This window comes from Oreochromis niloticus, linkage group LG18 (genome assembly GCF_001858045.2).
Source record: "Oreochromis niloticus isolate F11D_XX linkage group LG18, O_niloticus_UMD_NMBU, whole genome shotgun sequence".
In the NCBI taxonomy this organism is placed as follows: domain Eukaryota; kingdom Metazoa; phylum Chordata; class Actinopteri; order Cichliformes; family Cichlidae; genus Oreochromis; species Oreochromis niloticus.
Window position 1 is genome coordinate 34496115 of NC_031982.2, and position 15113 is coordinate 34511227.

The 15113-nt window shown below is 52.7% G+C and overlaps 2 protein-coding genes across 5 annotated transcripts; one reads left to right on the forward strand and one right to left on the reverse strand.

Moving 5' to 3' along the window:
* Positions 1-541: 541 nt before the first annotated feature.
* Positions 542-3477, reverse strand: tmub1 (transmembrane and ubiquitin-like domain containing 1). 2 transcript variants are annotated; one of them, XM_019347869.2, is made up of 3 exons: positions 3327-3477; positions 1609-2095; positions 542-1474 (listed from the first exon to the last, which is right to left on the reverse strand). In XM_019347869.2, the coding sequence occupies exons 2-3, from the start codon at positions 2064-2066 to the stop codon at positions 1123-1125; spliced, it is 810 nt and encodes a 269-aa protein (XP_019203414.1). In that variant the 5' UTR covers positions 2067-2095; positions 3327-3477; the 3' UTR covers positions 542-1122. The 2 variants fall into 2 exon arrangements, with proteins under 2 accessions (XP_019203414.1, XP_019203413.1); XM_019347868.2 differs by having other exon boundaries at positions 3092-3445.
* A 557-nt stretch (positions 3478-4034) lies between these two features.
* On the forward strand, positions 4035-15077 carry ubtfl (upstream binding transcription factor, like). Of its 3 annotated transcripts, none has more exons than XM_005476872.4 (20): positions 4035-5818; positions 7697-7791; positions 8165-8340; positions 8446-8529; positions 8616-8771; positions 8860-8924; positions 9004-9124; positions 10329-10439; positions 10630-10757; positions 11724-11907; positions 11975-12016; positions 12322-12435; positions 12574-12738; positions 12815-12925; positions 13479-13558; positions 13661-13850; positions 13959-14006; positions 14081-14218; positions 14330-14425; positions 14652-15077. In XM_005476872.4, the coding sequence occupies exons 2-20, from the start codon at positions 7734-7736 to the stop codon at positions 14724-14726; spliced, it is 2142 nt and encodes a 713-aa protein (XP_005476929.1). In that variant the 5' UTR covers positions 4035-5818; positions 7697-7733; the 3' UTR covers positions 14727-15077. The 3 variants fall into 3 exon arrangements, with proteins under 3 accessions (XP_005476929.1, XP_005476928.1, XP_005476930.1); XM_005476871.4 differs by having other exon boundaries at positions 4037-5818; positions 14327-14425; XM_005476873.4 differs by having other exon boundaries at positions 4039-5818; positions 11766-11907; positions 14327-14425.
* Positions 15078-15113: the final 36 nt, after the last annotated feature.

Below are 15113 nucleotides of genomic sequence, written 5' to 3' on the forward strand. Positions count from 1 at the left end.
CCGGTGCACAGGAACACGTTGTTCTCCTCCTCCTCCTAACTCCAGACCTGATGAGCTCTGTAACTCATCAAGTTTCATACTTTGTGTCTGTCATTGTGAGTGGGCTCAGGTTTATTACAACAATTGGTGTATTTTATATTTTAGAAACGCGCATCTTCACTGCTGTTATTTCTTCACTTATTGATCTCTGGCTGACGTTTTTGACAGTAAATTCAAGTTGGAGCTGAATTTCTAATATTTGCTTGTAGGTTTGATAATGACCTGATAACCTGATGGTCAGTCAGAGTTGGTCTTCCTGCTCCTTACTTTGGGCCACACTGCGCACCTCTCCGTCTTCTTCGACATGTTGTATTTGAGAAGTTCGTGCCGCTTACGTGATCTCGACAACTTTGACAGTTTGGAGGTTCTTTCGTAGTCGTCTCCTCGCGACTTTGGTTCAAGTCGTCAGGATCTTGATTTACGGAGCCGTGACCTGTGAACATGTCAAAGCAGCAGCTCTGACCAATCACATTACAGAAACAGTCTGAGGTCGTCACATGACTTCTTTCATTCTGAGCTTTTTGTATCCAACTTTATTTTGTAACATTACACACTTCCTGCTACACAGAGGGTCAAAGGTCAAACATAAGAGCCCATAAAATCTTCACCCTGGAAATGGACTCCATTATCAGCTGATCCTGGATGGTTAGAGAGTGCTTAGCAACAACCTGTCGCTAGGGAAAAATCTGTACTCCCCAACGCTGACCGCCCAGCCAATCAGGTGATGCCAACCAGCCATGTGACTGCAGCAGCTCCACCCTCAGAATCACCTGTACAGGTGTGACACACACACTCAGACACCACGGGATAAATTAAAGGTTTAATAGATTTTCTCCAAAAGCTGAAACTCTCTCTCTCTCTCTCTCACACACACACACACACACACACACACACACACACACACAGACAGGTGAGGCAGACAGGTGTGTCTGTGCCTCCCACAGAAATCAAAGAGGCACGCTGATGATGAAGATAAACGTGTGATCTAATGATAAGAGTCTCTGTCCTCACTGCGTCTCCATGGCAACAGAAACAAACAATAACTGCAGGTAGCGTCTCTTCCCGCTGCCGGCCCATGGGAGGCTAGCGGCGGTAGACGCCAAAGGCCACCAGGCTGAGGAGGATGGTGACCCCGACCAGCGAGGCGGTGGCGGGGGCGGTGAAGAACTGGCGATACTGGATCTGACAGTACCACAGCACGGAGAGCATGAGCACGAGCAGCGGGACCATCAGGCTGCCCACGTTCAGCGCCACGCGCACCTGGTCTCCCGCCCGCTGGCCCCCTGCCGCCCCCCGCGCCGCGTGCTGCGAGATGTGGCAGTGCAGCACGCAGTTATGGGCGAGGTTCAGCGAGGCGAGCGTCCGCGCGTCGTCCTGCAGCAGCTGGCCCTGATAGATGAGACGCACCTGATGCTCCTGCCCCGCAAAGTAGGTCCTGCAGGGTCAGAGGTCAGAGGTCAGCAAACGGGTCCGGGGGCACAGCCGGGAGGAGGAGCTTCAGGTTTGCCGAAACTCCTCCTCTACTATGCAGTAGTGTAGTGTATGGAGTATTACATGCAGCACTCGTACCTCTTAATGTACCCGACGGTGTCCTGTGGTTGGACCTGCGCCGTCCTCTCTGTGTCGTTGAGGAACTTGAGTCTGACCACCATGTTCCGCTGAGACACCGCGGCCTCTCCGTCTCCTCCTCTGCGCCTCACCCCGTCTCCTCCCACCTGTCCATCCTCCAGTGTGGTGGGAGCCTCTGTCAGGAAGCTGTCGTTCACAGAGGAGGAAGGTGAGGACGAGGACATGGAGAAGGTGGAGGGTGAGGATGGTGGGTAGGGGGACGAGGAGGTGGCGGTGGATGAAAAGGGCGTGTCCTGCTGGGTTTGCCCGGGCCTCTGTAAAGGGGAGGAGCCTGTGAACAGGTGTTCAGGGGGCTCGGATGTGCGGGTGGAGATCCAGGCGAGCAGCAGAACTGTCAGCAGCAGCAGAGTGGCGAACAGCAACGTCACCTCATCGCCGACACCTTCGATCAGCGCCATCGCCGCCAAGGTCAGCACAGCTCACACACCTGTAGGGAGAGGGCAGAGCTTAGCTTCAGGTATATACACACACTTCTTGTTTACCTGAGAACCCCTCACCTGTCCTTTCACTCCAGCATGACTGAAGCTTTTTATGAAATAGGGAAAGAAAGAAAACGCCCCTTTAGGGGCAGGTGTCCCACAGACGGAGCTCCAACGTCACACGACAGTATCGCAGTACTGTGTGGTGATAAATACAATACTGTGAGAGTACTACGAGCAGGTGAGCTCCTCTCTCAGGTCGATAGAGTTACTTCCTAACTCATAGCGAGCTGACGGCTCAGACACACGAGGGAAACCAACGTCCGAACATCTGCAGGACACCTGTAGCTGCCGGAAGCTGAACCTCACAGTGTCGCCTGATGGGAGGTTATCGACGGCTCCCAAACTGGATCCATGTAATCGCCATCAGACGACATCGGACAGGTACGGCGGGTTTTAGTAAAATCACCTTATCTCATTTGATAAAACACAAACTGATCAGCTGTGAGGTCGTGACCTGCAGATGCAGATCATCTGTACGTTTGTCAGAATATGGTAACGATAAAATCCCAGTAAACCTCAAAGTTCCGCCTCTACGTTACACCTGGGCCCAGTAAAGTCCAATCAGAGCAAGCGTCCTGTCCCCGCTCTACACACACACGCACACACACACACACACACGCACACACACACACACACACACACACACACACGCACACGCACACGCACACGCACGCGCACACACACACACACACACACACACCACAGGGTGACCTCTGGGACTCTATCTTGGGGAAACACACTCAGAGGTAAAAGCTCCCCTGGCGGATCGCACGTCACTTCCTGCGTGGCTGTCCAACCAGCGGGATGAAAAGCCCTTACACTTGTCCCCATACAACGCTAACTTCCGGTTTCCTGTGTGCCGTCAGCAGGTATCGATCCATGATTGATCCGGTTGTTAATCAAGTGTATTTTTGACGCCCTCTGCTCAGGTATTTGCTCACCTCTTTCCGCGGCCTCGTCACGTCACCAGTTGTTGGTCGCGTTTCACCGGAAGATCCGGGCATTTGAGCCACCCGGGCTCACCTGGATCAGCTCCGCCAGTCCCGCTAAAGTCCGCGCTAACAGCTACCCGCTGCGCTAAGATACGCGCTAACAGCTCCCGCTCCCAGGGAGCCTCTGACCCACAGTCTGAGTCTGCGCAGAGGCGCGAGGAGAGAGGAGACGACGGTCACTCACGTTCAGTCCAGGAGCTTCATGTCCTCCGCGTTAGCCTGCAGGCTAACAGCTGCATCACTTCCTGCTGCCGCTTCTTCTACTGCTGTGCTCCGCGGCGGACCCAGCGGAGGCTTCTTCTTCTCTATATTGCTTATTGGCGGTTGGCAAACAGCAAAATGGTGCATTACCGCCACCCACTGGTGTGGAGTGTGAACTGAATGTCAAAAATGAATCAAATCCTCCCAAACAAACGAGTCTGCCTTAAAAAACAAAATATGACCTGATCACTTCTCCAGTTCTTACGAAATAAATCAGCCAAGTCCAGTTTCACTTTCATCTCACCGAGCATCATATTTCTGACAATGCACTAAAACATGTCCTATTGTTTCTTCTTCTCTGTTGCAGTCACACTCCCCTGTGCAGTGCTTTCTCATTAAAAACAATGTGCTATTCAAACCAGCATGCCCAAATCTGAGTCAGGATATAGCTGTCTCCTCTCTCCTGTTCCTGTGCTTCTCGTTTCTCCTGTTTTTTCTTTGGTTTCGTAAAACCATCGCCCCCCCAGTGGAGGTTGCGCATGCGTACACCTGCTGGTCGCGATTACCGTAGCGTCTCCTTATGACGTAACCAGACAAAAGAAACAAGCAGAGTGTAACAGTTTCAAATGGTACAGAACAAAAAGTAAAGAAGAAGAAACGTGTTCGAGATCAGATCCAAATAAAGTTTTTAATAAATGAAACAAAACGAAAAGTGACATATTAGACTAAAGCCCTCTGTAACAGCAGATCAGACAGCAGAAGAAGAAAGGGGACCATAATAAATCATTACTGCAGGTTTACAGCTTCCAACAGAGAGTGTGGATTATGTGTACTCGTGGCCAGGAACGACCAGGAACGACAGCTGACACACAGGAAGTCTGACTGGTGCTCAACCGAGCCAGATTATCCAATCAGCATCACCTGTGTGAAGCTGGTGTGTGACAGCCTGAGGTACTGAGAAGGAACCCTGACCATGACCTGCTGCGACTTTTCAAAATAAGAGCATGAAGCTGTTGGTGATTAAGCTTTAGGAGTGCCTGTGTGTGTTTGTGTGTGAGCAGACCAGCAGATTTTACAGCATGAGGTTCACTTCACCCACAGAAACATGTTCAAACACTCTAAATACAAACATATATTAAAATGCATGAATATAATGCACTCATTTTATTTACAGTCACTTTATTAGGTGCACCTGTTCAACTCAGATATCTGACCAGCCAATCACAGGGTAGCAGCAAAGTGATGAAGAGGAGCTGCTGAGGTTCAAATGAAGCGTCAGAATGATGATTTAGGAGACTGGTGTGTCCAGACCCCAGTGAGCGTTTCAGGAGGAGGTGTACCTAATAAAGTGGCTGTGAGTGTAAATTCTGCACAAAGTCCTGTGAAATATGTGAGTTTCAACTTTGTGGGTCCGCTCAATCAATCAGTTGATCGGTCAGTGAACCGATCGATCATCTGCAGTGTTTCCTCTTCAGCATGTTGGGGCTCTGACAGCTGCAGAAACCTGATCAGCTGATTGGTGGCTCATCCTGGGGTGTCCACGTGCACAGCCTGACCTTTCATTGTTAGAGAAGCTGCTGCACGCGCTGTTAGTCTGGATGATGTCATTACCCCAACACTTTCCCTTTAACGTGCTGAACATCCGGGCAGCAGGGGGCAGCAGTGGCGCTCAGGGGCCACTGGCTGTGTTTGTGAGGGCTCCGAAGTCCACCAGAACCCGGACCCCAGCTCAGACCTCTGAGGGTCCCACAGGTGAGGCCCAGTGCACCTGTCCTCACCTCAGGTGGCAGGGTCCTCCGAGTTTACTCCAGAATTAAAGTCACAAGAACTCAAAATAAAGGCTGTTTTTATTCTAAATAACAAACTTTATTAGGACAAACAGCAGAAACACCTCACCCCACCTGCGGCAGGTGCGGAGTCAGATGATGACCTCACTGATCACGGGGACTCCGCTGCTCTTAGCGGGCTCCTCTGCCGCCTCTCAGCCCCCGATCAGCATCGCGCCGGGCGGTGGAGGGAGCCCCTTCGGCTTCCTCCCAGAGCATCCGCTGTGCTCCGCGGGCCCCCGGCCGCATCTCTGCCGGCGGTCCCCGGGCCTCCCGCCTGTTCAGCATCTGGACCCAGAGAGGGCTCGGAGTACGCAGTCGCAGTTGGGTTTGAGTGAAAACGGCGTAAATGTAAAATAGCGTCCGTTAAAGAGTGCGTGTGCGGCGGCTCCAGCGGGGCTGGCTGCCGCTGTGGCCGCTGTCTCTGGTTTCATCCTCCGCCTTTGTCCTCATGTTTTCCCCCGGAGTTCCTCCCCCTGCGGCGCTGGGCGGAGTTTCATACCGGACTAGACGCTCCTTTTGTCGGATTCGTTTCGACCTGACTCCCCGGGGTTTACGGCTGAAAAAACCACACTTCCACGGTCCCGAAAGCAGCCGAACCGGCACGGTGCCGTGCAGTATCACCCCGGCTTTCTGTCCGAACCAGCAGGTAAACGCCAGGTTCCGATTTTAAACGCATTTCTGGGTTTTTCGGCTCGCTCGTCCCCGAGTCGCCACAACATTCATGGCGGCTTTGCAGCGGAGGCTTGTGGGGCAGCTGCAGCCCGTCCCGCCCGCACAAAGCTCTGGTTCTGCGGGTAAAGGGTTCGGGGGGCTCGGGGGTTCTGGTGATCCTGCACCGCGGGTAGACTCGACCTCGACCTTTTTACGTGTCATCATTTTGTCGGATTAAAGCCCTTAAACGCTCCACGTGTGCCGTCCGGAGACTTTCGCTCGGATCTTTTATCCGGTTTCATCCGGTTTGTTCCGGTTTGGTCTCCGCGTCGCTCCGACACGTTTCACCGGGAAACCTTCGCGCTCGGTTCTGCGGTTCGTGCCAGCGGAAGCTACGTGCTGACTCCTGCCGGAGGATGGACGCCATTACCGGGCAGCTGGAAGCTGGCGGCCCGGAGACCTTACCGGGCCCGAGCCCAGCTCCCCGGCCGTCCGGACCCAGAACCCGGGGACCGTCTGCAGAACGGCACCGGGACCTGTGTGTGTGAGAGATCAGCTCCTGTCTGAGAATCGATCATCAGCAATGTCACCAAACACACTGTTTCCGGTTACCTCTGTGGTTACACTGGTGTGGTGATGTCACGTGAGTTTAATGCTCAGCCAGGTGAGAACAGTTGAGGTGCACGTCAGTGTGAGGTCATTCAAACAATGGCTGTGGTGCACACAGGTGGGCACCCTCACAGTGAAGCTGCTGCAAGTGAAACATTCTGATTGGCTATTCTGTGCCCCGTAGCTGCTGCTGTGACTGTGAGTGGGTGTGCACTCTGATCACACCTGTGCAGGTAGCTACAGACCCCTCAATCATCATTTTTGTCCAGTGGCGAAGGATCAAAATTCGCCATGGTGCCACAGACACGTGAACTCCGAAGCACAGCTGCATCTTCAGATGAATCTGACTAAAGGTGAAGGTGCCCAGGTGTGGGGGCGTGGCTTTAGGAACGACCCAAAGTTCATACACAGAGCTCAGTGTGCATTGACGTTTCTATCACTGAAGGTGGCGCTCTGGAGCCTTTCTGCACGTGGAGCATCCTCACTGCGTGTGCAGAATCTCGTTTCTGAGCACGCTCAGATTGATTTCTGTAAATGAAAAGAAGCCTTCAGGAAGTTCACACACTGTTGGGCCGCCATGGTGTGAGCTGCAAGCTGATTGGGCAGTGAGAGGATGAAGGTGTTAAAGTGTGGTGATGGCCAGCTGTCATCCTCTATAAATACACCTGGTACATTCTACACAGTAACAGGTGATGTCACTGACCTTCAACGTGTCACTGTTAGCCTACAGTGGGGCAGCAGGGATCAGGTGACGTGTCAGGTGATCAGGCGACATATTCTGCTCAGTGACTCACGCTCCACTTACTTCTAGCTTCTCACAGGAGAGTGACCTGCCACTGAAAGCAGCCAGCCTCCTCTGAGCTATGGAGAGCCAAACGTGCCAAAACGCTGCGCAGGTCAGCAGGGGGCGCCGTAAAAACATGGTCACATTAAATCCAGCCCCCTTTGGTCCTGCAGCCTTTCTCACCTGACATTGATTTAAAACACCTACATGCTGCTACTGCGCGCTGATTGGTCCTTCAGTGATTTATGACAGGGCGTCCTCTGTCACGGCGCCCGTTTCCAGCAGTCGGGCTGGTTTCACTCGGCTAAAGGATGAGCTCGAGAGCGCCCCCTGTGGAGCCGGAACAGCGCATTGGATCAGGTGTTGTTGGACTCGGTGCTGCCCCACACAGGCAGAAACAGGAAGTACACGAGCCGAGCCGTACTGATGGTCACGTGAGCACTTCCTGCTGCAGTAAACCTGTTTGATTTTGTGTTTCAGAGGGAGGGGCGGAGCCTCCTCCGTCGGTCACTGCAGGATGAACGGCAGCAGCAGCGTCTCCACGGCTCAGAGCACCAGGGTCAAGACTGAACCAGGTAAGTGCCGACCTGCTGTTAGCGCCTGTCAGGTGTTCAGGTACTCGCCTGTCAGTTCATGTAGGCCTGCGTGAACTCTGCTAAAGCAGCGTCCACACAGGAAGTGGCTGGCAGCGACTGCAGGAAGTTGATGACACTTGGAATGAGCGTGAAAGTGCTTCCAGTGAGCGCTCAGATGTGACGGGGGGGGGCAGACCTTGGGTTTGCCTGAAGCTGCATGTTTGCATCTTTACGCCCGTGTGCACCTTCGTCCTCACAGACGACTATTTTGGCAATTTTAGTGAAAACGTACCTGAACATGTTTTTGTGTAACGTTCGGCCGCGGGGCACACGCCCTCACCGGCCCCGCCCTGACCGCTGTCTCCCTGCTCAGATGACTGGAGTAAGGAGGACTGTCTGACTCTGCTGGAGAGGATTCGCACCCTGTTGCCTGACGGAGACGCCATGAAGTATAAAACCACCGAGTCGCACTTTGACTGGGAGAAAGTTTGTTTTGGCGGCTTCACCGGCGAGATGTGTCGCCAGAAGTGGCAGAAAGTCTCGTCTGAGGTACGCTGGCCAAAGGCCACGCCTCTGAGCCGTCGCCGTGTTCATTTAAAGCTCTTCGGTTTAAGGTGTGTCTGAAAGTTCAGCTGACCTGAGTCTGTGTTTCAGGTCAGGAAGTACCGAACGATGACGGAGCTCATCGTGGACGCCATCGAGTTTGTGAAAAACCCATATAAAGGCAAGAAACTGAAGGTGAGGCCCCCTAGAGCCAGAACCTGCTGGGACATGTGCTGGTTCAGACAGACAGACCTGTGACCTCTGACCTCTCTCGTGTGCAGACTCACCCAGATTTCCCGAAGAAGCCTCTGACGCCATACTTTCGCTTCTTCATGGAGAAACGAGCCAAATACGCCAAAATCCATCCAGAGATGAGCAACCTGGACCTCACCAAGATCCTGTCCAAGAAGTACAAGGAGCTGCCCGACAAGAAGAAGGTGCGCTTAGCCGCAGAACCCGAGGTCGCACTTGTGTCCGTGTTCGAGTCCCGAAACACCAAACGCATGTTTGTTTGTCCTCCCGCAGCAAAAGTACATCACAGAGTTCCAGCGTGAGAAAGAAGATTTCGAGAAGAACATGGCTCGATTCAAGTGAGTTCTACTTCCGGTCACATGTAGCAGTGTCAGTCACGGTGTTGGCGCACACATGGCTAATGTCAGCTGATCGCAGGGAGGAGCACCCCGAGCTGATCGAGGAGAGGAAGAAGTCGGACCTGCCGGAGAAACCCAAAACCCCCCAACAGCTGTGGTACAACCACGAGAAGAAGACCTACATGAAGCTGCACCCCGAGGTATGCGCTCAGCACACGCCTGCTACCTGCTAAACACACAAATGCATGTCTTTGTGCCATCGGTGCAGCCGCAGCAGCTCTGCACTGGTTCAATCAGAGGGCTCGACCGCTCTGCGTAAACCACCGTGCAGCAGGTAAAACAAGCAAATGTGTTTCTAAAGGAGATGTCGTTGTGCCATATGTGAAGCAGCCGTCAATGACCGATGACATGCACAGGTGCAGACTTTTAGATGGGCGGAGCGACGGAATCATGCACGCATTCGCACGTTTAGGATTCACACGTTATGTTTGGAGGGAATATTTGACCTTCTTTATTTCCAGTGTTAATATAGATACTGTTTGATTATCCTTGGGTCGAGTGTGTAAAGATAAACACAGAGTGGAGAAAGCAGCCACTGAAACCATCGTGGGGGTTTTAAATCACATGTTTGTCTTTTCTGAGCGGAGGCCACTGCCTTTCTCTGCTCGGAGTTTGAGTAAATGAGTCGCTGCCGTTCAAACAGCGCTATGATCGTTTGCGTTGACTGCTTCTCTTAGCTTCACAGACTGATTCAGGTGCACATAAACACATCGCTGTTGTAAAAACGACCGGCGAAAGGCTCGGTCGATCGGCGATGGTCGATATATTCAACCTTAGGTAACACATCCAACCCACACGCACGAGACATCAAACCGCACGTCCATGAATGAAGTTTTGTGTGATGATGAGAAAAGAGCGCATGAAGACAGGCAGGTGCACAGAGACATGCAGCTTCCTGCCGCTCCGTGCACATCAGCTGGTTCGGTCCCAACAGGAAGGTGAGTCATCACCATAGAAACGTCATGACAGCTGAAACCATCACGTGCTCCTCTCAAGGTTTCAGACAGAGGAGTTCTCCAAGAGTCTTTCAGAGATGGCCCAGCCAATCAGCTGAGCCAAATCCACCTGAAACTCTATGGAAAGACGAAAAGGTCAGAGTTCATAGATGGGCCAGAATCACGCCTGAGCCGTGCAGGCAGCTCGTTTGTCCCTGCAGGAGGCGTCCTGCTCGCAATCGCACAAAACTTCATTTCTGCTTCTCGGCGCTCTGATTTCTCTGCACGTGTTGTCACGGACGTCTGCGGAGAGTTTCACGGCGGTAGCTCATAGACCTGCTGCCGGGTCGAGGCCCGGGGCGTTGTCAGGACCCGTCTCGACGTCCTCACAACTGTGTTTCTGTTTCAGGTGAGTCAGAAGGAGCTGAAGGAGGCTCTGAGGAGACAGTGGTCCCAGCTGTCCGACAAGAGGAGACTGAAGTGGATCAGCAAGGCGCTGGAGCTCCAGAAAGATTACGAGGTACCAGAGAGACGGGAAGCAGGCGCTTAGGCCTCAGCGTTTCACCTGAACCATCGTCACGACACGAGTCCTGGAAGCGAGCCGACACCAGCTCCGGTGTTTGTAACAGCTTCTGGGACGTGTGGGCGATGTGATGATGATCTGGGCTGAAACCGAGAGTAAAGTCTCACGGCTGCACTTCCTGTTTCAGGACAGCATGAGGGTCTACCTGGAAGCTCATCCAGACGTAAACTCGGACGATCATGTCCGCTCCGTCCTCACCAAAGCCGAGAGACAGCTGAAAGACAAGTTCGACGGACGGCCGACCAAACCTCCCCCGTGAGTCTCCGCTGGCATGTTCACGCTAACCCTGCTGCAGTTACAGCCGAGAGGTCGCGTTCCTCAGAAGTTCACTTATGTCCAATTTTTCTTATTTTTAGAAGCTTTGACAAAATAAGACGACATTTATTATTTTATTGGGATGATTTAGACTGAGATTAAAGCTGGAGGATTTCATTACTGTAGAAGAAGAAAGCTCATGTTTGCTGTTACAGTGAAACTGACGCTGAATGAACAGCATTTGTTTGAATAAATGAAATGTTCATCACAGCGTCCTCACAGGCGCGTCCTGTCCTCTCACTTCTGATTGGTTCAGGTGTTATCTAGTCACAGTGTGCATCAGACTCAGCTCACTTTCTGTGGCTCACATCCAAAGCTGTGTAAACGCTACATGTTGGTCAGAGTGACGCCTTCTGTGTCTTTGTCTTATTATCTCACACAGCACAATTCACAGTATAACCAATAAACCGGTTTTGAGAGAAGTCACCTGACCTCCTGACGCCACCTGACGTCAGGTTTGGTCAGGTGAGGTGTATTTTACAGCCACGGTTCCATAAACAATGGGACACAAAAAACAAAAACTCTTCAGTGATTTGTTGATGTCATAAAAATAGTATCTTCCTCACAGTAGAGCAGAGACTCGCTCGTCTGCATTCACTGCATGTGACCTTGAGTATAACATCGCGGTCAGGTTTAGGAGTGTTTGTGGGAATTTGTGACCGTTGTTCCAGAAGAGCATCATGAGGTCAGATGTTGGAGTCCTGTCCTGTGGGGCTGAGGTCAGGACTCTGTGCAGGCCAGTCCAGTTCTTCCACACCAAACTGGCTCGTCCAGGTCTTTAGGACCTGCAGTGGTGTGGGAACAGGAAGGGCCTTTGACTGGACCTAAGGGGCGGAGCCTGACTCCGTCGTCCTGGCAACCACCAAACCCAGACTCACCGTACTGCGCTTTGTCTCGGGTTTGCAGTAACGGGTACTCGCCGTACTGCGTTTTGACTCTGTTTTGCAGTAACGGGTACTCGCTGTACTGTGCGGAGCTGATGGTGAACATGAAGGACGTGCCGAGCACGGAGCGCATGGTGCTGTGCAGCAAACAGTGGAAGATGATGACGCAGAAGGAGAAGGACATGTTCCAGAAACGCTGCGAGCAGGTGAGTGACGGCACCGCTCTGACCTCTGACCTCTGACCTCTCTCTAATCTCAACTTTGTCTCCACAGAAAAAGAAGCAGTATGACATCGACCTGCAGCGCTTCCTGGAGGTAAGACCTCAGAGCGCCTTGAAGAGCGAGAGGAAACGCCCACAGACGGGACAGAGATGGGCGGAGCTGTATTTACACTTTCACCTTCTTAATTGGATTAAACCGGATTGGGGGGGGGTCTAGCTGTGAAAGCGGAGGCTGATTGGCTAACTAGCTAGCTAGAAACTACCAGTTTCATACTACAGATGGTCCTCAGGCACGTTGTAATTGGCTGATTGGCTGTCATGTTTGATCCTGTCCAATGAGGCTCCAGAGCTGCTGCTTAAACTACAGGAAACAGGAAGTAATCTCTGCTTCTTTCTCAGAGTCTTCCAGAGGAGGAACGAGACAGAGTCATGACTGAGGAGAAAATGGGCGGGGCCAAATTGGGTGCAGGCGTGGCCTCAAGCCCCCACAGAGCCAAGTCTCCATCAGTCAAGGTGCGCCTGGCTCTTCTTCTACTGCCTGTTTATTGGGCGCTAATTCTGAACGTCGGTGATGTAACTAACCTGCCGAGCCGGTGCCGTCTGCGACATCACCGGAAACTGTCTGAACACATTTTTTTGTTGTTTAAATAGGAGCGGTGTCGAGAGGCGGAGTCTGAGCCGTGGGTTGCCGCTGGACTGCCGAAAGAAAGACGGGACGGGAAAAAGACGGCAGCAGCAAAGCTTCCAGAGACGCCAAAGACGGCGGCGGAGATGTGGCAGCACAGCGTGATTGGCGACTACCTGGCTAAGTACAGAGTAAGGAGCGCGTGCAGTAAACAGCAGGTAAAAACTCTCCGTACCGTCACTGAGTGTCATGTGACACAACCCACAGAGTGACCGCAGGAAGGCCCAGGCGGCGATGGACACGGCGTGGAACTCGATGGAGAAGAAGGAGAAGATTCCGTGGATCAAGAAGGCGGCAGAAGACCAGAAACGTTACGAGGTTTGGCTCTGATATCCGCCGCCAAACAGGAAGTTTTTTTTCCCCCCTTTCTTTTTAGAGAAAAATGTATCCAAAGAAGAAACAAAGTAACGCGGACAGCACTGCTAACGTACCACGTTACTTTAGCTGTTAGCTCACAGTGTCCTCAATTCAATTCAGTTCAGTTGTATTTATACAGCACCAAATCACAACAAAGGCCCCCCAAGGTGCTTTATACTGTAAGGTAGTCCCTACAATCATACACACACAGAAAAACCCAACAATCAGATGTTTGGTGTAATTGCCGTGGGTTCCTCGCCACGGTAATTATACCCTCCTCCTCTCGTTGTTACAGGGACCGCTGTTCCTCCTCCTGTACCTTCCAGCTCCCTGTCACTGGTTTCCAGTTGCAGTCAGTGCAGCAGCAAGCATGTGAACAACAGCTGCTTGTTGACATGACTCCTGTTTGGTTATGGCTCCTCCCTCTTTGCGCCCTTAGTTAGTGCCCTTCCTCTCTTTGTGTCTGGCTCCTCCCCCTGCTGTGTTTTGTTGTACTGACTGTGGTGTCCTGCAGAGGGAGCTGTTGGAGATGAGGACTCCAGTGGCGGGTCAGCGGAAGCCCAAGTTTGACGGCGAGCCGAAGAAGCCTCCAGTGTGAGTCTGTGCCCCCGATTCAAAAACCTTTATTGAAACGTTGGCGGTCAGCCGCGGTGTCACGGTCGCCTCGCTCTGGGCGCTGCTGTCTCTGTCCAATAGGAGCGGCTACCAGATGTTCTCCCAGGAGCTGCTGACCAATGGCGAGCTGAACCACTTCAGCCTGAAGGAGCGGATGGTGGAGATCGGGAAACGCTGGCAGAAGCTGAGCCAGAGCCAGAAGGACAAGTACAAGAAGCTGGTGGAGGAGCAGCAGGTGGAGTACAAGGCGGAGCTGGAGGCCTGGGTCAAGGTGAGGTGCGATGACTCTGCCTCCGCTGACAAACGAATGAAATATTAGTAAAAGGTTTGAAGTTTGTCGCCCCCTGCTGGTCGTTAACATGCCCGTTTCCCTCCTCAGTCTCTGTCTCCTCAGGACCGCGCCGTCTACAAGGAGATCTCGTCTTCGGTGAGTCCCTCACGCCGCCTCACCTGTGCGTGCGTCACCTGGACGGCAGCGCTAACCTTTGTTTGTTTGTTTAGAAACGTCGCAGCACCGCCAAAGTTCGAAGCAGCCCCGTAGCTAAAGTCCGCGTGACTGCGAAGGGGAAGGCGGGAAGTTCAAGAGCTGCGACACCTGGTGTGGCAGTGAGCAAGAGGGCGATGGCGTACCGAGCCAAGGTAACAACAGCTACTTAGTCAGAAAGGTGGGGGGGGGGCTAGGTTTCACGTGGCGTTTGGGCTGGTCAGCCCCAATGAGGTGGTGAACGACGTCTGTCCGTCTCCCAGCAGGACATGTCTGACTCAGACGACGAGGAGAAGAGCGAGTCGTCGGACTCTGACGAAGACGACGAGACGTCAGGAAGCACAGACAGCGACGACGACGAGGTCAGTCATGTGTTCATGGAGACATGAGTGAACGCCGACTGTGACCACGGTGTTCATCACCAGTCCAGCACAGAGACAATATCCTGTTTTATTTTGAAAGCACATTTTTATATAAATAATAATGATACATGACCTTGTGGGCGGGGCCCTTTCCATCGGCCCGCCCTTTCATGTGTTGCAGGATATAGAACTTCCTGTTTTGTGACCACTTGCTGTTGTTTCTCAGAACGACGATGACGAAGACGACGACGACGAAGACCAGAGCTCCTCGGAGGAATCCAGTGACTCGGACACAGACTAGCTTCACCCTTTCCTCCTCATTGGAGAGGACAGGCTGTGCAGGCCACACCTCCTCACAGACCAATCATCCTGGCAGACCAATGAGAGGATGTTATGCGGCACCGGCCCCTCCCGCCTTCCTCTGAAGAGGGCGGAGCCTTTTGTTACCCGTGTTTGTTTTTTATCGAGTGCGTGTTGGTTTTTAGCAGATGGGCGGAGCAAAGCTCAGGTGGGCTCTCAAGTGTCCTTTTGACAAAATGGTGAAGGCAGGGCAGGGGGCAGGGTTTGTACAGTTTGGCAGGTGGGGGCGCAGTGAGCAGCAGTTCAGGGTTCAGCCACCCACCTGAAATTATTAATAAATGCACTTTTCTCATCTCTGGTGTCGTTTTGTCATGTGACCACAAGATGA

Coding starts and splice junctions, on each gene's coding strand:
- tmub1 (XM_019347869.2), bottom strand. CDS start 2,066: ATGGCGCTGATCGAAGGTGTCGGCGATGAGGTGACGTTGCTGTTCGCC. Junction 1,475..1,608: donor ACCGTCGGGTACATTAAGAG/GTACGAGTGCTG, acceptor CTGACCCTGCAG/GACCTACTTTGCGGGGCAGG.
- ubtfl (XM_005476871.4), top strand. CDS start 7,734: ATGAACGGCAGCAGCAGCGTCTCCACGGCTCAGAGCACCAGGGTCAAG. Junction 8,530..8,615: donor ATAAAGGCAAGAAACTGAAG/GTGAGGCCCCCT, acceptor TCTCGTGTGCAG/ACTCACCCAGATTTCCCGAA. Junction 11,908..11,974: donor TCCAGAAACGCTGCGAGCAG/GTGAGTGACGGC, acceptor TTGTCTCCACAG/AAAAAGAAGCAGTATGACAT.